Here is a 24411-nt window from a genome sequence, read left to right as displayed (position 1 = left end):
GGCGCTGAGGGCGCTCCGGCCCGAGCGCGGCGCGCTGATTGGCCCCCTCGAGCGCGCGCCGTCCCGCGCCTCGCGCGCTGATTGGCTCCGCGGCGGAGCCCGCGCGCCGCCGCGGGGGGGGGGATTGGCGCGCGCGGCAGCGCGGATTCCCGAGGACTCTGATTGGTGGGAGAATGTGACGGTGGGGTGCAGGCTCCGCCCCCGACGCGCAACGATTGGCTGTCACAGGTGCCAATCACCCCGGCGGTTACGCCCCGGCCCAGGGCAGGCGCATGCGCAGTGCGGGCGCGGCGCGGCCGGTGGAGGTGAGTGAATTGTGCGGAATTTCGGTGTTTCCTCCTGTTTTACACTTGTGGGGTTGGGCAGCAGCAACAGGCCGAGAGGGAACGTGCTTTTTTACCGCTGTCTATGAAGAGCTGTCAATCCTGGTTTAATAACGGGCAAGGCCGTATGAAACCTAAATAAAGGCTCATTCTCCTGTATTTTTCATCAAAAAAAGTTACCAACTTCTTTAGTGGCAGCCAATGCTTCAAATTATTATTATTTCATTATTTCGAGTTATGTTCAACTTTTTATGGATATTTATTGCCAAGTGGCATTTCTTCACACGCTGAGGTATTTAATTTTGCTTCCAATAAAATTCTTGTAAGCATCACAGCACGTTCTGTTCTAATTGATTATTTAATGCCTTATTGCAGAGTGACATTTGCCAGCAGCAGGACCGGCCACCCCTCATTATCCAGGAGGATAATGCACAATTCCAGAGCTATTTTTGTACCTTTGTTAATAACTTGACCTGGGAAAAGGCTGATTCCCAGTGAGGATGTTCAGATTCCAAAGCAGAAATAACTTCTCTCTCTTCAATTTTGGATCTTTAGTATTTCCCAGGTGTTGGTAGGACTCCTCATTTATTTACTGTTTTCCAGATCCCTTTCAAAAATAGTAATCCTGACTATTTTAAGAACCTGAGTTACATTGAGAACCAAAATTCCATTCAGAATAGTAAAATATTTCAAGGCAAATGCCTATGAAACAGTTCAGATACCCTTGAAAACAGGTCTGGTTCTGAAAATACTGCCCAAGATGTGCAGCTGAACTGGAGCATCTGAAAACAAGGTAAACTCCACTCTCCACTCCCATTCCAGGTTTCACCCCAGAGGAGCCTGTCCTTGTTCCTGTATGAATGTTCCACGTTTATTCCATTTTACATCCTTCCTGAGAGAATTCCCAGCATGGCCACGGTGGGGTTTGAGGAAGCAGCAGCTGTCCCTGCCCAGCATTCCCTTGTTCCAGGCAGCAAGGAGGAGGAACCACCTGGATCTGCTGAGCCTCGATGAGGCCGAGCTGAAGGAACAGTTTGTCAGAGGGGATGGCCCGGGGGGTCAGGCCACAAATAAGACAAACAACTGTGTTGTCCTGAAACACATTCCATCTGGGATTGTAGTGAAGGTGATTATTTCTCTTTTATTAAGGCACAAATTGCATCATGACTTGCCAGGTCTCCTTGCAGAGAAAAAGTTTCTGGTAAAGAATCTGGGCAAGAAGCAGCTTTGGCTGTCAGTGCATAAATAAATGTGGGGCAGAGCTGACCTGGCTTTCAATTAAATGGATCTCCATTGTAGCTGTCACACTCCTGTCCTTCATGGGAGTCAATCTCTGCCTTAACAAGTTGATCAAACTCTTCTAAAGCATTTTCCTTACCTACTTGGATTAATACCTTGAAATTAATCTTTGCCTCCTGTCACAAGGGGAAGACACAGTTAAGTTAAACTCGAGCAGCTTTCCAAGGTAATGTGGAGGCATTAAAGAGTATTGCAAAAGGCAGTCTGACAAGTTATACCAACAAATAATTATTAAAATGTATCATCTGATATCAAAGGTCCAGATGTTATTGGTAGGAGGATGCTCTTGGCTTGGGGAGGAGGGGGAGTTTCTTTACTGTCAGGACAGGAATATACAGACTGAGAGGGAAAGCAGAGGAATAAACAAGTTAAAGTTCCAGTAAAAATGTCCTATTATATTTCTTCAGTGTCATCAAACAAGATCAGTGGAAAAGAACAGAAAGATTGCCAGAGAAATCCTGCAGGAAAAGGTTGATCTTTTCTACAAAGGTGAAGACAGTGATGTTTTTAAAGAGAAAAAAGCATTGGAGAAGAAGAAGCAGGAGAAAAAAAGAAGAGCAAAGGAAAACCTGGAGAGGAAAAAGCTTTTTAAAGAGATGCAACAACTGGATAAGAAATAAACATGTGAAATACTGACTTGCCCTAGTGGGGTAAGGAGTGTTTGTCATTAGACCTGACACACTTTTCAGACTAACCTGCTATGAGGCTTCAGAAGCAGAGCTGAAACACCCAGAGCTGACCTGCTGTTACTGTAAAGTGATGAAAGCCCTCAGGTATTGCTGCCTCTGTCTGCCATCAGCTCAGTAATCACATTTAGCAACCAGTCTTTCTGCCAAGTTCAGAAGATAAAAGAATCCTTGTTAAAAAGGAACTATAAACTCTCCACTGTTGTTAAGGGAGACAAAAAAAATTCAGTAGTTTTCCTTCTGCCCAGGTGAAACCTTGGGATGTTCCACAGGAGCTCCAGCACATGAGGAGAAAAGCACTGAAGGTTCCCATCCTTACTCAGACATAAATCCTTTACAAAGCAGGTTTAGATGCTGGTTGTGTGGGTGTGGACTGACCAGACCCTGGTTGCCTCCTTCAGCTCTCAGATCAGCTGAACACAAGCTGAGTCCTGCTGGGCCCTGGGTGAGGGGCAAAGAGCAGCTCTGCAGGCCTGTCCTGCAGTGGGGCTGAGCACTGGGGGAGGCAGTCAGGGCCTCTCAGTTCAGGGGTAAAATTGGGTCATTACAGGTAAAGACCAACCTGTGTTGTTCAGCTGCCTCCTAAGGCAGCAGAGTCCAGTTCATCCAAGCTGTGGCTTGATGAACTCTTAATTAAGTTTGCCTCTTAATACTGTATTTTGTTCAGGTATCCATAGGACCACGTGTATGAGCCACTCCATCTTCCTTAGGATTTAGATTGATTTTATATTAGTGAATTAGAGTAATTTCTTATGTTTATGCCCTGCTGCAGTTCAGCTTGGGCATCTTCCCTCATCTTGAGTTTCCCATTTTCTGCAAACAAGGGCAGCTGTTTCCTTTGTCACCTACTCTGAGGTCACAACTGAAGGACAATTCCCTGCTTTTATCCTGTTAACAACTCCCAGCTGATTAACCAGAGCTCCTCTTTACTTTTGGGACAGCACCTTCACCAGCTGCCACCAAGTTTTGGCCTCCAACAAAGACCCAAAGCCAGAGTGTGGATTCTGAAGGCAGCAGAGACTAACCTGGACTTCCACCTCCTTCTCCCAGAGACTTGACTGCATCCCAACTGTGACATGGATGGAAACCCACCAGAAATCTGCAGCCCCTTCCCTTGTCCTTTCCTGAACTCCTGCTTGAAGGTTAAACCTTCATCTGTTGACAGTTCTTGTTTCTGGAGAGTGAATCTGATAAAAGTGACTGTACATAGTTTTAATACAAACTATTAATGAAAATAAGCTTTATTACATCAAGTAATAAATACATACAAAGATGCAAGTAACAGTTTTAGTAATTCATACAGAATTTTCCTTTTTTTTTTCTTTTTGGCAAAATTTAAACTGAAAACTCCAGCCTTACTGAAGGGATTAGCTTTCCAGGACCTTGTTATTATTTAATAGGTTTCCCTATTTTCCAATATAGCTCATGCACTTTAAATGGACTTCAAAGCACTATCAGTCATGCAAATGTTTATGCAAAATGAACAAAAAAGGAAAAATAAGAGAAGGGAGAGGTTATTTCTAAGCAGGGTCTATGCTGTATGACAAATTGTGACTTAGCAGACTACTGGGTACAGCATGCTATTCTGCATTTATTAAAAAAAATCCTTAGGGCTTATGTCAAACTGTGAAAGATTGACAGTTTGGGGATAAGTGAATATAGTTGAAAGAAAAAAACAGGATGAGGCTGTGGCTGGATAAGAAGAGAACTGAAATATAGCCTGGGAGAGAAAGAGCATTCCTCTGCATGCACTTCACTTTCCATGAGTTAGAAACATTTTAGGGAGTTTTGACATCTTTACAAAATGCAAACCCTCCATAAGCTGAAAAATCCTTGGGGTTTTTTTTCATTCTTAACTATACATTTTTGCAAGGGCAAAACAAGAAAGGTAAAACATTCAAACTAAAGGAATTTATCTGAATGTTTCCAGAGTCAAAAGGAATAAGTGTTCCTTTTTCTTCATGAAGAGAGAGCAAATCTTGCAGCTGAATTAGTGGGCTAAGATCGTGCATTTCGCTCCGTCTCAGCCAGGCATTCCCGAACTAATCCTCTGGCATGAATAATGCCTGCAAAAGAATTGGACATGTTTTAAATCATCCCATTCAGGTCACACTTCCACTGACAGCCCACAGAAAGGTTTATGTATTTCTGTCCCCAGTTGCCAAGGCTACCAGAGCAGGTCTCAGGAAAGGGAGAGCCCTCGTGCCCCAAACATCAGCTGCTCCTGAACAAGTTTGCTTTCCCAAACTTGCATTATAAACTGCAAAGGGACTAAAGCAGAGCACAGCAACATTTGTAGGTCTGCAGTGACAGATCTTCATGTGCAGAGTGGACCTACTTAAAATCAAAGACTTGAAAAAGAAATCTTACCTACCAGTGAGTTATTTTGCTATAGTGGAGTGACACAAATTGCACAGTTATCTGGGGAGTCATTGTAGCAAGCTCTGAAAGTCTTAGTGCCTTGGGATAATTCTCCTTGAGGCTGCATCAAAATCCAAGCCATCATAATGCTGCTTAAAGACAAGTTGTGTCTCTTGTAAAAACAAAGAGGGTTTTTTTTATGGTGTGTGCAAAAAGTTACCTCCTAACACTGGCTCAGCTCCCAGTGGAAATCATCACCACTTTACATGCTGCTGGATCTACTCTGAGAGACACAATGTGGAATTTTCCACTACCAAGTCCTGTTGCCTTGAAGTTCCAGCAATCTGGACCTTGATTCTTAATCCTGGAACTAAATGGGGATTGGTGTTCCTGCTGAAAGAACAGAACTTGAGATGGATTTTAAAATGAGAGATGGACAGGTTTTTCTGCAATAAAGGAGGTTATACTTTGCTGACAGGGCAAGACAAGGTGATTTGTCTGCTCAATCATGTTCCTTAACAAGGTGGGGAAAGGGCAGCAAAACAAGAGATGGGGTTTAATCTCTAGAGATAATGGTTTCTGTTTCTCCAAGACCACTAGCCCAGATCACAGTCCAGGGAGGACTGACCTGGGACTTGAGGAGTGCAAGGCTTTGCAGAGGGTTAAACTGCCACAGACAAGCAAAGCTGCAGCTGTGGGATACAGAAACACACTCACAGCAGTGTGTCAGACCTGGCTGGGGTGGCAGCACGCCCAGTTTATGCAGCAGAACTACTCTGAATAATGTCAAACTCTGGGAATTTGGCCAGTTTTAGAGGTCAGGAGCCTCAGTGCTCAGGAGTGGGTGGAGCTGGGGACAGGGACTTTATTCAGGAATAACCTCCATGCCCATGGAATGGCAGTCACGTGGCTACCCCCAGTCACTTTTGCTCTCGCACTTGCACATGCTCCTTCAGCACCAGGCTCCCCAAATGGAAAGAGAGGTATGTTTGTGACCAAAAGATGGCAGCAAAAAGTATTTATTTGAGATTCTTTGCAACACTGGCAAGTCACAGTGGCAGCACTGGATCTCTAAACCTACATTAGCCAACAAATTAAATACTCAGTGCAAGAAGCAGCGAAACAACCTTTCCTCCCCAAACTGAACCATCCAGTTCAGGGTTGTCTGCATCTCTCCCAGCCTCTCTCAAGCTGTCCCCATTAGCCTATTGCCATTCATGATCTATTAAAACTGACTCAGACAATGCAATAAAGGGAGACTCCAGCAACATTGATTTTAGCTGGGCCAGATTCCACTTACCACTCATCAGCAGACTTTATTGCATCCTTTCCCAGAACAGCTACTAGTCATTTTATTGCATGTCATGGCAGATATATTACTCTCCCATAATGGTTGAGCCTTAAATAAAGCTTTGTAGTCTTGGGTAAATGTAAAGGGGATTTGCAAGGTGGTGAAGTTAGTCTGTTACAATAACATTCCCATTCCGGGTCAAATGCACGAGCAAATCTCAGCACAAGGACCACGAGAAGGGAAGAAAAGGCAACCATGAACTGCCAGCACAAGTGTTGCCCGTGGCCTTTCAGGGACATTTCAGGAGCTGCAGCAATGGAATGTCCCACAGCTCCTTCAGAAATATCCCTGCACGTCTCCTGCAGGGGACAATGTCAGGCTGATGTCACCAGTGGGGCATGCCGGGGTTTCTTTTACACTGCACGAAAAGGGCATTTATTACCCTTTTAGCTGACAAAGCAAAGCCACAGAGACTCATCAGCCAGCCCTAAAAGCTTCCCTATCCCTTTCGAGTGGACTCTTAATGACATCACATCCCCTTGACAGCAGGCAACAGAGAACGTTTGTGTTTGACATCTCACTCTGAACAGCCTTCCCTGACACCTTTTTTGGAGTTTTTTGTAGCTGTTCTCACCAGCCCCAGTGTGAATCACCACGATGTTGTATTTCTTCAGGCAAAATGCACTTCAGTAAAGATTCCTGGGCCAAGTAGAAGGGAGATGTGTATGAGAAGTAAACAATGCTTGGCTGTGTTGTTTGGAGACTGGGGAGAAAAGGGAATTGAGGGGGCAAGTAAGTACCCAGGAGGAGGAGGGAATGTATCCACTGAGGGTTCTACAGTAGGGTTTGAATTATGAACTGAAACTCCCTCCCTGTGTGCACATCAAACACGTTGTGTCACTGTTTATCTTATCAAATACAGCACGGACAGATCATCCCGAGGTTTCAGCTGCTGGTTAATACTCCCAGTTCCACGAGGAGCTCAGGCTGCCTCCTTTCAAAGGACACAGTTATGAAGCTGCACCCACACAGTCAGTGCCCAAAGGGTGTGGGACACGATGACTGTCTGAAATAAGTTTAAAAGTTACCTCTTTTTAGCCTCTCCATCGCACTTTTACTCCCAGCATATGTGGGTCTGATCTCCTTTCCTAATTCTTCTATGATAGCCAGAAGTTCTGCATATTTGCTCTGTGGGACTTGACTGCTGCTGGTACCCTGTGGGGGGAAGTAGATTAATCTTATTCAAATACTGTAAAAACAAAATATTACAACAGACAGCAACTGGGAGTTCATGGAAGACCAGAAACAGCCTGGAAGCCACTTCTTAAAAGAATAAAATTTCAGGTTTATTATATAAACATGATGTTCTTTTTGAAATTGCTCCTACAGTTGGACACAATTCCCTTCAAAAATCGGGATCAATTGGGAGGATGCAGATGCAAGACTTGGACTTTGGGTGAAACAGAAGTTAAAACTGTTGCAAGAACAGCAAACTGGGAACTGCTTATTTAACCCTGTTCCTGCTTTTCCATGTTCAAGTATATATTTTGTGGAGACATTAACTAGGCAGGGAGAGTGAGAAGCAGATAAAACAACACTGTACTGAAATATTAATTTTTTAACAAATACCTTCAAAATACGTTGGAGCTCTTACTATCAGAACATAATTCAAGACATGTTTCTCTGTGACTCAGACTGGATGGGCCTAACAGTTAATTAGTACCAACCTCCCTCAGCACTCTGCTTAGTCTAATTTGATCCCCAGACATGTGTGAGGAAGCAGTCCTGCCATTTGGGTTTGATTTCAAACCTTGCTGGGAGGGAGGAACACCTCAGATTACAGGCCACAGTCCGTGCTACTGTGCAAACGTGGGGTCAGTGATCTGATTAAAGGAAAATAAGCAGAGCTGTACCTGCATCCCTTGAGTATATCCTAAGGATGGGGGTCCATAGTCATTTATGAGCTGTCTGTATTGTGCAGATGTTGCCATACTTGTGGAGGGAGAGTGAACACTCCCAGCTGTAGCAAGAAAAGAGAAAAAAAATCTGTTATTACCTAAAGATTAATTAGTCTGTTACATTTGGGACATGTTTTAATCACTTGTTTCTGAAGCTGTGACCTCTCACCTTTGTCTGTGATCACTAATGGCATTTCTGAGTGGCACTGCTAGAAGGAGAATGGTTAAATTAATGCCTCTCTGCTGTTTGCTGCACAGCCTGCAACAGTATCAGTGCAAACTGTTTTCCTAGAAGTGACGCCGAGTGTAGCATGACAGGTTGTTCTGCCCAGACAAACTGTCAGTATTAAGGAGCCCTATTTTGGCATATATACATTCCACACAGATGAGTCCAACGCGCTGGGCTATTTTTACCTTTTCAGTGAGAGTTATCTGAAAGTAATTTTGCAGCTCAAAGTGTCATCCATGGTCAAAGCAAGTTACCCTCAGTACTATTTTCAGCCAGTGCCAAAACCATTCCCAGGGAACAGTCAGTTGAGGTGTATCAGGTCTGCTGCTCATTGAGATACTGGAGCTGAGGAGTGCTGCCATCATTGTGGGATAGCAAACCAGGCAAGCTGTGCTATGTAAGTAAATCAAAGGAAAAATATATTCACTTCAGGTTACTTTTTCTAAAGTTTTAAAAGATTATATTCACATCTAATGAGTTTTGAGTCAGGAGTTCCAGAAACAGACTCTGATGTGATCGCTGACAATCAAAACACTTCCCCTTGCCCAGCACTGGGAAGAATTTGGGTTTAGAAACAACTTTAGGTTTTTCTCAGGGGGATTAATTATGCTGCCCCTTCCACAACTGTGCTCTGGAGGGGCTGCTGGTCATGGAGCAAGGCAGCCCCACAGCACTGAACTTCTTCCCTCCTGTCCTTCCATCCACAGATAGTGCTGCCTTTGCCTGTAGGCACAGACAGCCTGCCTGCTGTCTGGAAAAATCTCCCCCCTTACAAACTCCTTTGCTGAAAATTCCCAACTGTCTTTCATAGGAGGAACAGATCTCATTTACCAGCCTTCATTTAAATCTAAATTAAACTGATGCTAAAAGTCACTGGGGCTCAGTACTATGCAAATCTCTAGCTTTGTTTTAAAGTTGCAAGTGATTTCATTCCTAAAAAAAAGAAGGGGCCAGCAGTTACTCTGTAAAAAGCTCTGATCACAGTGGAACAGACTCTTGTCCTCGGCTGGGAAGTCTTTTCACTTCAGAATTGTCACAGGATGTCACTGAGTGTTTTCTTCATTATAAGAAGAGAGCATGATCCTAATTTTTACCAGTTGACCAGATGTGAAATTCCCCCAAAAAAGCCAAATTGGGCTCGTCACTAGGTCACCTTAAAGAAACAAGGTTTCTCTGTCTTTAACTAAGACAAAATTCTAAATTCTATGGCATTACAAACCTGCATTTTCATTCCTGAGGTTTCACACGGAGTTAATTTTGCTTAAGAACAGTAAAACCCAAAAAACCCTAAACAACACAGCCACAGAGCAGGGCACTGTGAAGGAACACCACAGTGGTCAGCTACTCCCTCAGTCAGTTCTTCACATTATCAGCTCCAAATACAGACACCACTCTAAGATTTCTGGGTGTGCAACTCTTATTTCCAGTGCAGACAACTGAATTGCTGCAGTTCCCAAACACGGCCCAACAGCAAACGGCATCTTTCTTCCAAGGACTTCAAAATGCTTCAAAAACATTAATGAGCCCCTTGTGCTGCAAGGTAAGGAGGTTTAATTACCTCAATTAAGCAGAGAAAGGCTTAAGCAATTTTTCCTCATGTACAGTAAAACAAAAGACTCATCCTGCAAAGACTTGTTCCCGAACTGGTGTTGGAAGCTCCAAGACCTGGGAGCTCCAAACTGGTTCAGAACAAGGCAAGGACTGCAATGAGCAGGCTCAGGAATCCTGCTCTGCCCACCAAGCACAGCTGAGCTGCAGCCCAGGCAAAACAAAGAGCAATTTATTGATCCCATATTGGCTGATGATACCAACAAAAAGTTTTTCCCCCAGAGTGTGGCTGAGCACTGGGACAGGCTCCCCAGGACATTGGGCACAGCACCAGCTCAAGAAGTGTTTGGACAACACTCTCAGGCACGTGGTGGGATCCTTGGGGTGGGCTGGGAGGCAGCTGAGCTGTGTGGATGCCTGTGCAGGGCCAGCAGCTGGACTCAATGATCCTGATGGATCCAACTCAGCCTATTCCATGATTTTGGGGTAACAGCATCCAGATAATTTAGTGACTGTTTCAGACTCTGTTTAAGCAACAACATGAGATTGATCTGCAGGAAATAACACAGCAGGGTACGTCTGGGTCAGAGAGAAACTCTGTCAGAAACGTGTCGTGCCATCACTGACCTCATCACTGTCTAGAACTCCCTGAAGGGAAGTTCCAGCCAGGTGGGGGTTGGTTTCTTCTCCCAGGCACTCAGCAATAGGACAAGGGGGCACGATGGGCTCAAGCTCTGCCAGGGGAAATTTTAGTTGGAGAGCAGAAAAAAATTCTTTGCAGAGAGAGTGCTCAGGCATTGGAATGGGCTGCCCAGAGAGGGGGTGGATTCCCCATCCCTGGAGGTTTTTAAACTGAGATTGGCCGTGGCACTGAGTGCCATCATCTGGTAAAGGGACTGGAGTTGGACCAAGGGTTGGACTTGATGATCTTGGAGGTCTTTTCCAACCCAATCCATTCTGTGATTCTATGAAAGCAGTGAGTGCATCCAGGGGCTGCCCAAGGAAGTCACAGATCAGGGGCTGCCCAGGAAAGTTTCACAGATGTGGAAGCTGGGACAGCGCTGGGCTCTCTCTGCACAGGAGCCTGAACCCAGCAGAGAGTCAGTAACACCGAGGGACTAAACCAGCCAGAAGTTCCGTGGCTGAGCAGGGAGCAGGAGCAGACGGAGCACCGCGTGCCGTGCCCGGGCGCTGCAGAGCGGGCTGCAGACACTAGAGGCCATCGCTGAGTGCGCCGTGCCCTGCCAAGTGACAGAGCGTGGTAACCATGGTGAGTTTACCCGTTTCTTTGCAGTCTGCATCAAAAATGTAATAAGACATAATGCCATGCGCCGACCACTTTATCAGCAGCAGCAGCAGGGCCTGAGAACAAAGGAAGGGATTTGGCTTGGCCGCAGTACCAGCTCTGCACATCCATGTCAGAAGTTGTGCCAGTCAAACTCAGCTGGAGGGGGGTGGGAAATGAAAAATCCTTGATTTCACCTCAATTTAAGAAGATGCAACTGTGAAAATGAAATTAATTGCGGGGGTATTAGTATCTCTCAGGGTAACAGACCTTGGGCTTTCTGACCTATCACTTTGTATGTTAATCTCGAGGAGAAAGCCCTGGGTCTTGACTATTACTCAATTAACCCAAAATTCAGCTGCATGTCTGAACACCCTGCATATCTCGGATTAAAAAAAAAAAATCACCAGATATTGCTATTATAGTGAGACAGAAAAATTAGGCCAGGAAGTCTCACAGTCAATAACCAGTCAAAAATCAGTGTGATGATTAGGTATTCACTGGAGAGAAAAAAAGGAGGGGGGGATCTAAATCGAGGTTTGCTCTCTCACGTTAAAATGACAATGGAGACAGTTAAGAACTGACAGAACAGAAAAGGGAGTGTGCTTGGTACTGAAATTCACTGACACCCTGTATCACATCCCAAATTGTCTCAGTGCTTGTTGTTGTTTAAAAACCAAATTAATATACACACTTTCCTCCCTCCACTTTCCTAATTAAATGTACAAACCCCTCCATTTATTCATGTACCAACAATGTCTTTTATTTCTGTGTTCAAGCAGAAGACTGCCACAAGCATTTTTCTGACAAAAATATACTTATTTTCTTGTTAATCAATATTAATCTATATTAATTGAGGGGAGGTATAGCAAACAGAAATGAGATTTTGGTATCAAAATCTCTTCCTTCCAGCAGTCTCTCTGAGCCCAAATTAACACCCTGAGAGACAAAGGATCTTGAATCAATCTTTGTTTGCCTAAACTCCCACTGACCAGGAATGCTGTCATTAATTTCTGATAGGTTTGTAGGGATCCCTTCAGCCCTTTTGCTACCTCTAAACCTGAGCAAGGATGAACGATTTGCTGACCCAAGTTTTAATTCTTAATTCTCTTATTGTTGCTTGCTGGAAAAACAACTGGGAAGGGAAGGCAGCTTGCTGAGCACCCTGCAAGGAAGCAGCAGGAGCAGGAACATCAGGATACACTCACCTGATCCACTTCCATGAGGTGCATATAACACAGCTCAGCTGCCCCCCTGTTTCACAGACAGCAAAGGAAAACCAGGAATAGTTACACAACTCACTGAGTTACTCATATGGAACTGACTGAGACAAGCCAAGGGCCAACCCCACTGGATTGTGTTTCTCTACTACCCTGTACTTGGTAAGGTCCTACAAAACTGCAAAGGCAAGTTGTCATTTTACAGCCTCCTCAGACACAGGAAGATGACAAGAGTGTAAGAGGAGATCCCTGTAGCCTGGAGTTTATCCAAGGCACATGGCAGAGCCTGGGGACTCTCAGCATTTCTCCCTGTATTTCACTGACCCTTCAAGCTGAGGTGTTTGCAACATCAAGGCCGTTGCCATTTTGGTGGCTCATGGTCCTCACCCCTACACAGCCCAGTGCTTGGGCTGGCTGTCTCTGCCACACACCTGGGGACTTCTGATCTGCTTCAGGTGATGGCAGTTGGATTCCTGACCCCATGGGGTACAAGACAACAAGGCTGGAATAGTTTAACCGAGAGGATATAAATTGGTCTGTCTTAAACTGGACAACTTTGCAAGAAAACACATGAGAAACGTTCATATAATCTGCTCTGACACTGCACATTGCGGGGCATCCTCAGGCTCCAGGGGAGAGGTGAGAGCCTCAACCAGCACAGCCCTTTCTGCAGTGCAGAGCTCAGCACAGCTGTAGAGTTTTAGCTGACTACAGGAGTATTTTATTCCTGAGCCCTCCACACACTTTGGTGTAAGTTCAACAAGAACTCCTTGCCATCCACGGGACACCACATGCATGTCTACACAAGCAGATCCACTGCACAGCCAAGCCACACACTGAATTCTAACAGGAGCTGCCAACCCAGAGTGCAAACACACAGCCCCCATTTCCCCCAAATTTTTTAAATTTAAAATAATGGACCCTGTTCTCATTTGCACAAAACATTCCTTATAGCACTGGCTGTGAAAATTGTATTTTCACCCACTATTTCTCCCTTAAGCAGCCCTGGTGGAAGAAACAGACCTTTCTTTGAATAAAACTATTTCCTTTCAAAAAAACGCAGTGCGCAGACACATAAATATGTTCTCAAGAAGTAGGACATTCTTTATCAGAACAGCCAGAGGCCTTGCTCTTTTGATCTGTCACACTCTGGGCCTTTCCTCTAGTCCTCTCATGCTATTTAATCTTTCCATGTGGATAATGGTCATGTTTTATGTCTCCTCTTCCTACCCCCCTGTCTTCTTTTCTTTATCAGAAAAACAAAAGCCAGTCCCTTGCACTCCTCACCATTCTTCTTTTCCAGCTTAAGCTATTTCTACACGAGTAAGTTATTTGGCACAACAAGGAACAGATCAAAAGATGAAAGCGTTTGGTATGTGTACACCACATGTAGCTGGCCTGAGGGGGGATGACTCAAGGTTAGATTTTAGTCTGGTGCCCCAGACTATTGGGGTATGGTTCAAAGCTGCCCAGCCTTGGGTTTGGATTCCTGTGTTCCCACTAAAAGGGATGGAGCATCAGCACTGCACAACTGGGGAAGAGCTTCTGGGTCATTTTTATCCCAAAGGTACCAAGTTAGCATGAACCAAAACCACTCTGCAACTCACCCAACATGTGAGGGGTGGGGACCATGGAGAGATTTGCTGACTGTGAAAACCACACCGTTGCTCTGAAGTGAAACACTCAGGTAGACAAAGCCAAAAATGCCATTTTTCCAAATGCCCAAACACGTCCACTTGAAAATCACTAATTTCGAAACATGTTTAGTGAGGTTTTTTCAGCTAATTTTTAACTTCACATGGACTTCAAGAGATCAGGGATCCAGCAAATTTCAGTTTGGATCACAGGGGGGAGTATATTTCCTAGAAATTATCCCCTCTAAGGCACGAACACTTTGCTCTCTCTTCTGCCTACAAAGAGTATTCTTTCCACTACTCCCACTCCAAAAACAACCTCTCAATATGGACAACAATATCAAACAGAAGCTGTCTCTGTAAAGGGTGACAAACAAGCCATGTGCTCATGCAAGTCTGCACTGCAGTGTAATAATAACACAAGGGCCGGCCTCGTGTGCTGGTATCCTTTCTCAGGACTGAATGGAACTGGTCTCTCCAGTTGTAACCCACAGCCCCAGTCAGGGGAATTATTTGGTTTCAGCTCTCAGTGAGAATTTGCACTTTTCCCAAGAAGCTCCTGGTTGCTGTGAGGTGTGGCAGGTGCACCAACAGACCTGCTGGTCCTCAGCTCCAGCAGCACCTGTTGGACAGGTCAACACTTGCTTGTGTGGAGCCCCTTCCCTTGTCACAGCCTGCTGGAATCTGTGCTTCCAGACCCTACACATAAGTTCTTAAGCTTTATTACACAAACAGGATTTTATCTCAAAACCTGACATTTCTGCAAGAATGGCAATAAAACTGAAGGAAAATCCCAAGTAGTTTCTGTTAGCTTCTGTATCTTAAAACTCCTTTTCTCTGACCTGTGCATGCTCTGAGCAAAATAGGAATGCTGAATATCCACTGAGACATAAAACACATGGAAACAAGGGGAAAATCAAACTACAGACCAGTTCACAGCTGGTGTAAATGTCTCTCTTCCACTCAAATCAATGGAGATGCTCTATTTTACCTCAGCTCAGCAGCTGGTCCCTTACAGAGAAAGTCAAACAATATGAAACACAAGACAGATGAGGAGGAAACAGCACTTCCTAGGATTCAGCAGGACAAGGAAGAGAATACAAACAAATCAAAACATGGTTGCAAGAAAAGGTAACAGGTTCCCCTGGGAAGGCAGAGCCACAGCAATGCAGGTCCCTACTAGAACAACCGTTTTCAGCCCAGTCAGAGAAGGTGCTTGTGCAAGAGATTAAATGGGGCTTCCCAAGCACAGGAAACCTCTCTCTGACAGCCTGGGGTGTTACACCACAGGCCCGATTCCCTGAGCACAGGAAAGTAACTGGTAATTCACACAAACCACTGTCAGGCTGCTGCAGCCACCCTGGGCCAACTGTCAGCACTGACCTGGGCAGTGGGGCAGAGGAACAGGCACCAAATTCGGCTGTGACAATGCACTCTCATTCCCTCAGCCTGGTGCAAGGCAGAGGAGTCAGCACCCGGATGCTTCCAGAATCCCGAGTCACTTGTGGAGCAGCTGCATTTTCCTCACCCACCGTCATCCCCAGATCTGCCGACAGCCCACGGAGCCTTCCTCCCCATAGTTCCTCCCACACACAGCTCCTCTCCCTCTGGACTTCAGTCCAGCACTGGATTCCCAAAACATGCTCCCATGCAAGAACAGAGCCCAGTCACCCACCAACCACAACTGTTTCATCTCACTGATGTGCAGTTTAAACACAATTTTGCAGAGTGGCCACTCTCAGTCTAAACTTGAAAGGAGTTTGCTCTGCAGCAAGGACGCAGCTCCAGGAGCTGAGTCGACACTGCCTTCCCAAATACTCCTGCACCAGAAGCCCTGCACTGCAGGGAAGCAGCATTACCTCCCAGAGGAAAATCCCTGTGAGCTCCACAGCTGCCCAGAGCCCTCCGTCGGCCGAGACCAAAATATTCAGCATTCATACAGAGAGGCTTCTGCAGGGCTGATTTCAGGCCAAAAGGGACAGATTTCCTGTTTTCCTCTCCTCTGCAGGACGGAGCCGGGGGGGTCCTTCACCCCAGGTTTGGAAGCAGACCTAGGATTTATCCTCCTGGCTGGGGGGCATTTAATGTAAGCACAATAGAGGAGCAATCTCCTCCAAACCAGAATTAAGCTCCAGAAAGGAGGGGGCCATTTGCAGTCATATCACTCTGAATGCGATATGTGCAACTGCAAGGACTGCTTTGTCTAAGTCCCTTGGCCTTAGGCCACGGTGCTGGCAATACCACCAGCTAGAGGAAGAGCTGGTGCGTGAGGATAATGGCAGAAGACAGGGAGGGAAGAGAGAGCCCATTTTGGATTCAGAGGAGGACGTTCTTTCATTGAAAAGATTCTGGGGGTGTTGAGGATGATCCGAACTCAGAAGAGAGGACAACTTAGACAGGAATAGTTCCAGCATGACAGCAAACTGCTGCTAACTTGCCGTTACGAGGCAAAAAGGACGGTGGGGAGGAAGGGGAAGATAAAACTGCATGAAAGAATCCAAAGCCCCGATGGCAGGCGGAGCGTTGGGAAGCACCGGCACGGCAGCGAGAGGGCTGGAGACAGAAACTTCCCCGCTCGGCTCGCATTGTGCGCCGCAGGTCTGAGCCGGGATTTCGCAGTCCCCGCTCGCGGAGCAGCCAGACACGGATCCCCCCCCACAGCATGACCTAATCCCCACCCCTCACCCACCATCGCAAAATACCACCTTTGTTTTCCCTGCAATTTTACGGCTGTTCCGGAGAGCAAGGCACAGGTTTCTCGTGGGAGCCGACAGGAGAACGGTTTCCCTTGCTGGGCTTTGTTTTGTTTGGGTTTTCTTTTTTTTTTTTTTTTATCTCCGGTGACACTTCTGCTTTTTGTCAAAAATGCTCGGCACATCCCCTGCTCCCTGAGCCCTCCGCAGAGCCGCGCTGGGGCCCGCGGTGCCCCCGCACACGCCCCGACACACGGAGCCTTTCCACGCTCCCAGCCCCACCGAGCTCAGCCCCACGCAGGATCCAAGTGTCTGAGGCACAGCCGCCTCGGCTCATCCACCAGCTGGCGACGATCCCTTGCAGTAAAACAAGACTGTTGCTCTCCTGGTAGCTCGAATAGAGGTGCATCCCGGTAATCCCTTTCGTTCATCAACCTCCCGGCATTACAACCACTAACGGTGCCGTAAAAATCACTCTGGTAGATTTCCCTCCCTCCTAAACCCAACTCCAAAACTTTTTCTCTGGGGAGGGGAAAAATAATTTTTAAAAAATCAGCCTGATTTGTGACTGGGGATGGTCTGATGCCAGCCCTGCAGGACGGGCTGCGGGGATGGGAGAAAGGAATATGTTTTAAGTCAGAAGCAACTTCTCAATTTTCGTGGCGTTCGATACGAGCCAAGGCGCACAGATTAGCGAGATCCCCTCCAAATATCCCGCAGCGAAGCGATCGCTGCCGCGGCTTTGTTCGGGCTGCACCGGCTCCAGCCCCGGTGTGCGGCACCGACCCGCGGGCTGCGCCTTCGGGAGCACGGGGGGATGGAGTGGGGAAAAAATTAAAAAAAAAAACCGCAAAAAGTTAATGCCGAATGCTGTCAAGGAAACTTTTTAGAGAGGAAAGTTGGAAGGACTCCCGTACAGATCCAAGGATGAGGGGGTGATTTTTAAAAAGGAGTTTTTTAAGGAATAGTGCGATTCCTGCGAGCTCCACGCCCCGCTTCCCCATCTCCAAAAAACCTCTCCCTGGAGCGGACAGGGCTGCGCTGCCCGGGATGCGGGGGGACCCCGAGGGGGTGCGGGCCGGGGGTCCCCCCGGGGCGCTGCCGGTGCCCGCGGCGGGGCTGGGCTCGAGGGCCGGCGGGCACCACTCGGAGCGCGGCCCGGGGCGGCCCCGCCGTCAGGCGAGGCTGAGGCGCGGGGCGAGCGGCCGCACTTGCGGCGTCCCGCCAGCAGCGGTCCTCGCTGAGGCGCCGCCGGAATATTCCTGATCCAGATCAATCAGCCGCCCCGGGGAGCCGAGCATGGAGGAAACCCGGCGGCCGGAGCCCCGGAGCGGCGGCGGCGGCGGAGGCGAAGCGGGGCCGGGGTTGCGGGGCCCGGCGCGGGGGCGGGCGCGGAGCGGGGCGGGCGGCGCCGCCGGCGGGAGCGCGGGCGGGTAATGGCGGCGCGGAGCGGCCGCTGCCCCGCCATACCGGACCGGGCACACAACTCGAGCCCGGCGCTTCCCCAGGTGCCGGCGCGGCACCCGCCGCTCGCCTCCCCAAACTTGCCACCCAGTTGCCGCCGCGCACTTACCCGGGTTGAGGGGAGTCCCGGGGATGTGGGCGTTCAAGTTGGGCTTGTAAGACATTCCCAGAGACATGGCCAGCGGGAGGAGGAGAAGCGCCCTGAAATTCAGCGAAGCGTCTCCGCGTCTCCCAGACAGACACTTTGGGTTGTTTACAGCAGTAGCAGCACCGGCAAATATGGCCGTCAGTTATATTGACACCCACAATGCAATATATCATCCATACATCATGAGGAGACGCGGATCCAAAAACTTTGGGGGAGAGCGGGCAGGGAGCCCGGCGCGGCCGCCCCGCGCAGCGCGGGCGGGCGGGGGAGCGCGGCCATCCCTCAGACAATGGAGCTCCCCTCGGGGAGCCGCCGGAGGCGGCGGGGCGGGGAGGGGAGGGGGCTGCTTTAATTAACTTCCCAAAGTTTTGGCACAACTTCGCTTTTTTTTTGTTTTTTTTTTTTTCCCCCGGCCCGCAGCGCCCGCTCGGCCCTCAGCGCCGCCGCCCCTCACGCCCCTCACAGCGGCCCCGCCGCCCACCGCCAATGCCGACGGAAAATACCTGTTGATAATTTTAGAAGGCGTGATTTTTTTTTTTATATTTTCCCCCCTCTGGATGCCGCCAAGGAAAAATCTCCCTCTTTTTTCCCTCTTTTTTTCTTTTTTTTTTAACCGTTATTTCTCTTCACTCGAAGGTGGAAGCTTAATGTAAATTGCAGCTTCTAAAGGGGCTTAAAAAAATAAATGTGGATCTCGATGGTGGTTGACACATTTTCTGCTTACAAGCAGCAGGAAAACTTCCCCAGTTTTTAATTTTCAGGTTAAATGATGCCACTTCCCACCTCGCATCTGCCCCTTCAGAACTCATCCTTTTCGCTGCAAGATACTCAGGTTTGCTCCTTCTATCAATTAATCTCAAATACACTGTGTAATTGATAAATTACTCCGGATTTATACCAACAAAACTGCTTGGGAGCTGTACAAGTTCTCCTTAGTGCACGGACCCACAGGATCAGTCCCACAGGATCAGACCCACACTTGTTTTACCAGAGGCCACTCTGAGATCTGGTAGTTTTATTGTATGTGCTGATTAATGTCTATCAGAGGCTTTATCCTGCTCCTTATGCCGGTGGCAGCAAACACAGAGAGGCTGATCCTGCTCCTTGGAAAGCAGGGCATGTTCCAAGTGGCACTGCTTCAGGCCCACTGTGTGTGGCTCTGCAGAGGGAACAGGTACCATCTCCATCACGGGGACATGGAAAGGGTCATGGAGCCCTCAGATGATTTCTACCAAATAAAGGAAGATTGAGGGAGAGTGGAAAAAGCCCCTGGCTCATGCCCTAGTGACTGCATGCCTCGTGGAAGGAACATCTGAGAGTTCTGACTAGTACCAGATGAAACACAGTTGTATTTCAGCTCTGGGCCAAGTGTGTGACTCCAGCGTGATCCTGGCAAAGTCCAGAGTGGCACAGGCTCTTCCTCACAGCTCATCCACACTCCAGGCTGTTCGAGAAGGGTCCTGAGAGCCCCAGACACAGAATTACACACTTGATGACAATATTTTTACCCTGGTGCTCCCAACTATAACTGTGTAATTATTTTTAGAGTCCTGAAAAGTTGCACTGGTAAACCCTCCTGTCCAGCCCTGTGTGAGTGAGAACTTTGCACCCGTCGAGCTTCACTTCCAGATTTGTAACTAGCAGCCTTCCTGCTGAATCCCTGGAAGGCCAGCAAAGTCCTGCAGGCTGCTCTGGGATTTTCCATCCCTGTCTGGTTGTTTACACTCACACCAAGTGAGTGCGAAATGGGAGCGTTCTGAGCTCGCAGTGTTTTTCACGGCTTTGCACCAACTCTACAAAAACTGCTCTCAGAGCAACATTGTGAAGAACAAGATCCTTTGTATTTTGCTCGTGTTTTGTGATGATGGCTTCAAAATATACAATATTCCAGGAGGGAAGTGAGGATAATGAAAGAGTCCTGGGAAGATCCTCCTTTCTTCAGTAGAAGGCACCATGAGCTTCCGAGCAAACTGTGGGATCAGGCTTGATGAGATGGTCAGGCTTGTAGAACGAGATTATTTGTCCTGTAAGCAGGACCCCAAGCATACAGGACAGCCCAGGAACACAGAATACCCAAATATCTGGGTATTTGATGTTTACTCTGCAGCTCTCTGGGAGAGAGTTCAAGGAATGGGGCTGGCATGAAACACAAGACCCTGTGACAACCTCACTGCTTGGCCTCAGACACTATTTAAGCTTCAACTGACTTTACTCCTGTTTTTTTTTGCAGACACTGCTTGAGTAGGAAGTACCTGCAAGTTCTTCCCATCTGCCATGTGCTCTGAGGGTTCACTTCAGCTGTTCTGAATCAGGTGTGGCCACAAGAAGAAACCCACCGCTGTGCTTGGCCCCCGGGGCTGAGTGTTCAGCGGGGTGGCCCCAGACTGAGCTCCCTCAGAGGGTCTGCATGTGGTTTCAGCTTGTTTGATGTCCCAAGCACTGCTGGAGTTGTGCTCTGCACGTGCAAACCCTGCCCTGAGTGCAGCAGTTGCCAGAGCCCACACGCCCCAGGCTTTGCAGCGAGGGGCAGGTCCCTGCTCTGCAGGCTCAGGGCTCGCTCGGGGTCACTGCCAGCGGCAGCAGCTCTTCATCACCAAGGGGCCAAGTCATAGAGCAGGAAGTACAGCAGAGTCATTTTATCACACAGGTGACATTTTCGAGCTTCTCCACACTATGAGGTGACTTGAAAAGAAATGGATGTGCTTGTTGTTTTTCAGCAAGGGAGGATGGACAGGAAGAGCTCAGTTGGTTAGAGCAGAGTGTGGTTCTAAGAACCAGGGTGTGTGTCTGATCCCCGTGCGGGCCATTCACTTCAGAGCTGCACTCAGTGATCCTCGTGGGTCCCTTCCAGCTCAGAATATTCTGTGAAATTAGCTGTGTCTCTTCAGTCACTGCAAGCATTGATGTATTTTCCAGGTGCAGCTGCCTCTTCTCAGTTGTGTGAGTTGTCCAACATTCACCCTGTCCCCCTCCTCTTTCTTTTCTTGGTATTTTTTCTATTCCCTCTCCTGGTTTGACTTCCTCACCTCTGCCTCTCCCAAACCACTGGGAATACTTAGCAGCCAGTGTTTCCACAGAGTTGCCTCCAGACCCTGCTTATCCAGAGCTCCCACTGATCTGATTGAAGGTTTTCCCTTCCCTGAGCTCTGCGGGGTCGGTGCTGTGCCCCTCGGGCGAGGGTGTAAGGAATACACATGCAAAGTGGGATGTTGGAAGGTGCTGGCAGCTCTGCCATAGAGCCAGGGGCCTTGGGCCAGGCTTCAAAACAAACTTGTTTGTCCCCTTTTATCTGGAAACAAAGTGAATTAGTAATTGCAGAGCTGCGCTCTAATGCTTAAGGACCTGCAAATGGAGAGCACAAACCAGGCTTGTTCCTTATCATCTTGGGTTAAATCAACAACGAGAAGAATTAGATGGCACAGCAAGACCCTCTTCTTTCCTGGCATGCCTTTGACGGTGTAAAACATTACATTTGTGCATTAATTTCAGTGTAATTAATTATTGTCAGGCTTAATGAATTGAGTGACTTGGGGAGGTTCTAACTGTCCCTTGCCCACAACAGAGACTCCTGTAGCAGAAAAGGGAAGGAGATGGGAAGTTTGTTCCTTTTCCTGGAGGGAGTTTATATTCAAATACTTCTCCCCACATTTCTGGGGAATCCAGCATCATACATAAAATAATCAGAGGTGGTCCCACAAGTTTCTGAGCACTAATTTAATCTGCAAGTCTCCAAATTGCTAGGACTAAGATGATGAACCAAAATGAAGTGAAAAGTCTCTGGCAGATCTAGGCTGAAAATGAAGGTTTTCAAGTCTTGAGTGAAGGCGGGTTTAACCTCTATGAGGAGCACAAGTGGTAGAGGCAAATGGCTCTAACAAATAGCGTTTTCAAAGGTGCTTTACATTGCTGAGTACCTTTCTCACTGGGACTGTAGTGAGCCAGCACCTCCTGGTGCAGAACACCTTCCCCAGGCCCTGCTCCAGGGACACCTTGCATATTCCTGGGGCAGTCTGAGACCCTGGCACAGAGGGAAAATTGTACATTTTATGCTTTTTGGCGTCACTGTTGCTCCTTTCTTGTCAGCTTGCTGCAGCTCCTTACGTTCCTGTCTCTTCCCCACAACTGCTTCCTTTCCTTCTGCTCTTTTAGTTCCCAAGAGAACACTGACAGCCCTTGGTGTCCCTCCTGTGATCTGATTTTTGGCTGGTGTTGCTGTGTACTGCCCCATCCTCACCAAAATGCACGAGAAACACCCAGTTCTGAGTAAAAACACAGATTCTGCAGCTCCACCGTGGTGCCTTTTCCTCTCACACCTCAAGATCCCTCTGGAAGCTCTGGATTGCTCCCTCCTCCACAGGAAGGAGCCCTCTGAGACCCTCTGGAGGGGGGCTGTGGTACAGAGTGCCGAGGCCGTGAGCCAGACCCCAGGAATTCCTCCCCCAGCTCCTGGCCCACTTCTCCAGCCAGCCTTGCAACATTTCGGATCACACCTCGGATCCTGCTCTGGACACGCTTTCCCCTTCAGTCCTCCCAAACAAACTTTCCTGCAGTCTGGCCCTGCTCCCCACTTTGAGATGGTTCCTCCCAGACCAGCTGCCATATTATCCAGAGCGACTTTCCCTCCCAGGCTTGCTCTGCTCCTGCTCCCGAGTGCTTTGTCTGGCTGCCAAGTGCCGCAGCCCTGCCAGGCCGGCAGCTGCTCCGCATCCAGCGGGCGCTGCCCCGCGGGCGCCGCAGCCCCTTCCAGGCCCCTTCCACTCCGAGGGGATGCTCTGCCTCGGGGGTGCCGTGTATCAGGAGCACAAAAAGCAAAGAGCACCTGTAAAGCTGTCAGAACAGATTGGAAATATTTAAGATAAAGAGGCCTTAATGCTGCTCTGGGTTTACCTTGGAGACAGCGTGAGTAGCGAGCCTGTTCTCTCCTGCTCTGTCCGGAAGTCTCCCTGGAGGACCATGGAGCAGGAATGAGAAGTTTCCAAGCCCTCAGCCACAAAAGCATAGGCCTGGAATCTCTCTAATGAGAGTTTTCCTCTGCAGTTTGCCAGGCAAACAAGCACCAGGCACCAATATCAAAACCAGCCCAGATTCCAATGAAAACCAGCAAAGAAAAGTAAGACCAGAAAGGAAACCACTTTGTTTTGCTTGGTAAGAACAGGCAAATAAAACTACGGAACTGCCCTGGGAGAAGGGAAGGGAGGGGAGGAGAGGAGTGGACAGGACAGGACAGGACAGGGGTTTGGGCCAGGGGTCTCCTCTTGCCTAGCTGCTGCTCGCAGGGATGGATTACCATATTATCCCCACTTCACAGGGCTGCCCTGCATCATCTTTCCAGACAAACAAGTGCTCCACCTGGCTCGATTCCTGCAGTTTGCCTGGAAGGACTCTCCCTTCTTGCCCTGCAGGCTGGACTCTCTTTCCCTCTTGTTCCTGAACCCTTGAAGGCTGTGCCAAGGTGTGAGCTGGCACTGCTGAGCTGTGGCACGGCCCTGCCTCTGCCTCCCTCTGCCTCCCTCTGCAAGGCTGCGGGCCTGGGGCAGGGAATACCCCACCCTCTGGCTGGGGCAGAGGAGCCCCAGAGACTTGCTTTCATCCCAGCCCTGTCTGGGAAAGCTCCTGAACCTGCTCTGCGTCTGGGAGTGCAGGAATCCACAGCAGAGCTGAGCGCTGGCTCGCCTGAAGGGATTCTGAAGGCAGGCTGGGGTCAAACACCCTGTGCCCACGTGAAAGAGTCATCCACGTGGCACCTGTTTCAAATCACAGTTTGCAGAGACATGCTGGGGTTGAGCTTCACAGAAGGCCTGCCAAGTGCAAACCGAGTGTCCCCAGAGCAGTGACATGTTCCTGAAACAAATAACCAGAAGCACAAACATCGCCGTCCCTCAGAGGCTCTTGCGACACCGACTGTGGAGCCTGATGGGAGCATCCCTAATTATTTTGTTACTGGTCATTTGAGCAAAGGAAGTGGAGGAGAGAGTGGAAGAAAAGCCCAGGACTGGAAAATGGAAATGACTGTGAGGAAAGGAATGTGGAGCTTCACAACAACTCAGAGCTGGGGGAGAGAGGAGCAGTGAGAAGGGGGAAGGAGGAAAGCCAGAGGTAAATCACAGGGATGCAGCAGAGTTTCTGGAGTGCTGTATGTGGCATGGGTGGCCTCTGGTCAGTGCTGTACAGCTCTGGGCTGGCACTGCCAGGCACAGCACTCCCCTCAGCCAGCCCAGAGCCCAGACACAGGCTTTGCCAGGGTGACTCTGGCATTCCTGCTGAGCTCCTGC

The 24411-nt window shown here is 48.4% G+C and overlaps 2 protein-coding genes across 5 annotated transcripts; one reads left to right on the top strand and one right to left on the bottom strand.

The window, feature by feature from the left end:
- Positions 1-258: 258 nt before the first annotated feature.
- Positions 259-3596, top strand: MTRFR (mitochondrial translation release factor in rescue). Its single transcript, XM_071572298.1, has 4 exons — positions 259-305; positions 1146-1449; positions 2030-2272; positions 3250-3596. Exons 2-3 carry the CDS (start codon positions 1180-1182, stop codon positions 2240-2242), a joined length of 483 nt encoding a protein of 160 aa, XP_071428399.1. The 5' UTR covers positions 259-305; positions 1146-1179; the 3' UTR covers positions 2243-2272; positions 3250-3596.
- On the bottom strand, positions 3532-23086 carry CDK2AP1 (cyclin dependent kinase 2 associated protein 1). 4 transcript variants are annotated; one of them, XM_071572302.1, is made up of 4 exons: positions 23027-23086; positions 7874-7980; positions 7049-7175; positions 3532-4374 (listed from the first exon to the last, which is right to left on the bottom strand). In XM_071572302.1, exons 2-4 carry the CDS (start codon positions 7949-7951, stop codon positions 4307-4309), a joined length of 273 nt encoding a protein of 90 aa, XP_071428403.1. In that variant the 5' UTR covers positions 7952-7980; positions 23027-23086; the 3' UTR covers positions 3532-4306. The 4 variants fall into 4 exon arrangements, with proteins under 4 accessions (XP_071428403.1, XP_071428401.1, XP_071428402.1 ...); XM_071572300.1 differs by lacking the exon at positions 23027-23086 and adding an exon at positions 18101-18321; XM_071572301.1 differs by lacking the exon at positions 23027-23086 and adding an exon at positions 16540-16651.
- Positions 23087-24411: the final 1325 nt, after the last annotated feature.

The sequence above is a fragment of the Pithys albifrons genome, chromosome 17, assembly GCF_047495875.1.
Source record: "Pithys albifrons albifrons isolate INPA30051 chromosome 17, PitAlb_v1, whole genome shotgun sequence".
NCBI classification, from domain to species: Eukaryota; Metazoa; Chordata; class Aves; order Passeriformes; family Thamnophilidae; genus Pithys; species Pithys albifrons.
Note: the sequence above shows the minus strand (reverse complement) of the source record. Positions and strands in the feature narration are given on the sequence as shown.

Coding starts and splice junctions, on each gene's coding strand:
- CDK2AP1 (XM_071572299.1), bottom strand. CDS start 15,772: ATGAATGCTGAATATTTTGGTCTCGGCCGACGGAGGGCTCTGGGCAGC. Junction 7,176..7,873: donor GATATACTCAAGGGATGCAG/GTACAGCTCTGC, acceptor TTCCCCCCACAG/GGTACCAGCAGCAGTCAAGT. Junction 4,375..7,048: donor GATGGAGAGGCTAAAAAGAG/GTAACTTTTAAA, acceptor ATTCTTTTGCAG/GCATTATTCATGCCAGAGGA.
- MTRFR (XM_071572298.1), top strand. CDS start 1,180: ATGAATGTTCCACGTTTATTCCATTTTACATCCTTCCTGAGAGAATTC. Junction 1,450..2,029: donor CATCTGGGATTGTAGTGAAG/GTGATTATTTCT, acceptor ATATTTCTTCAG/TGTCATCAAACAAGATCAGT.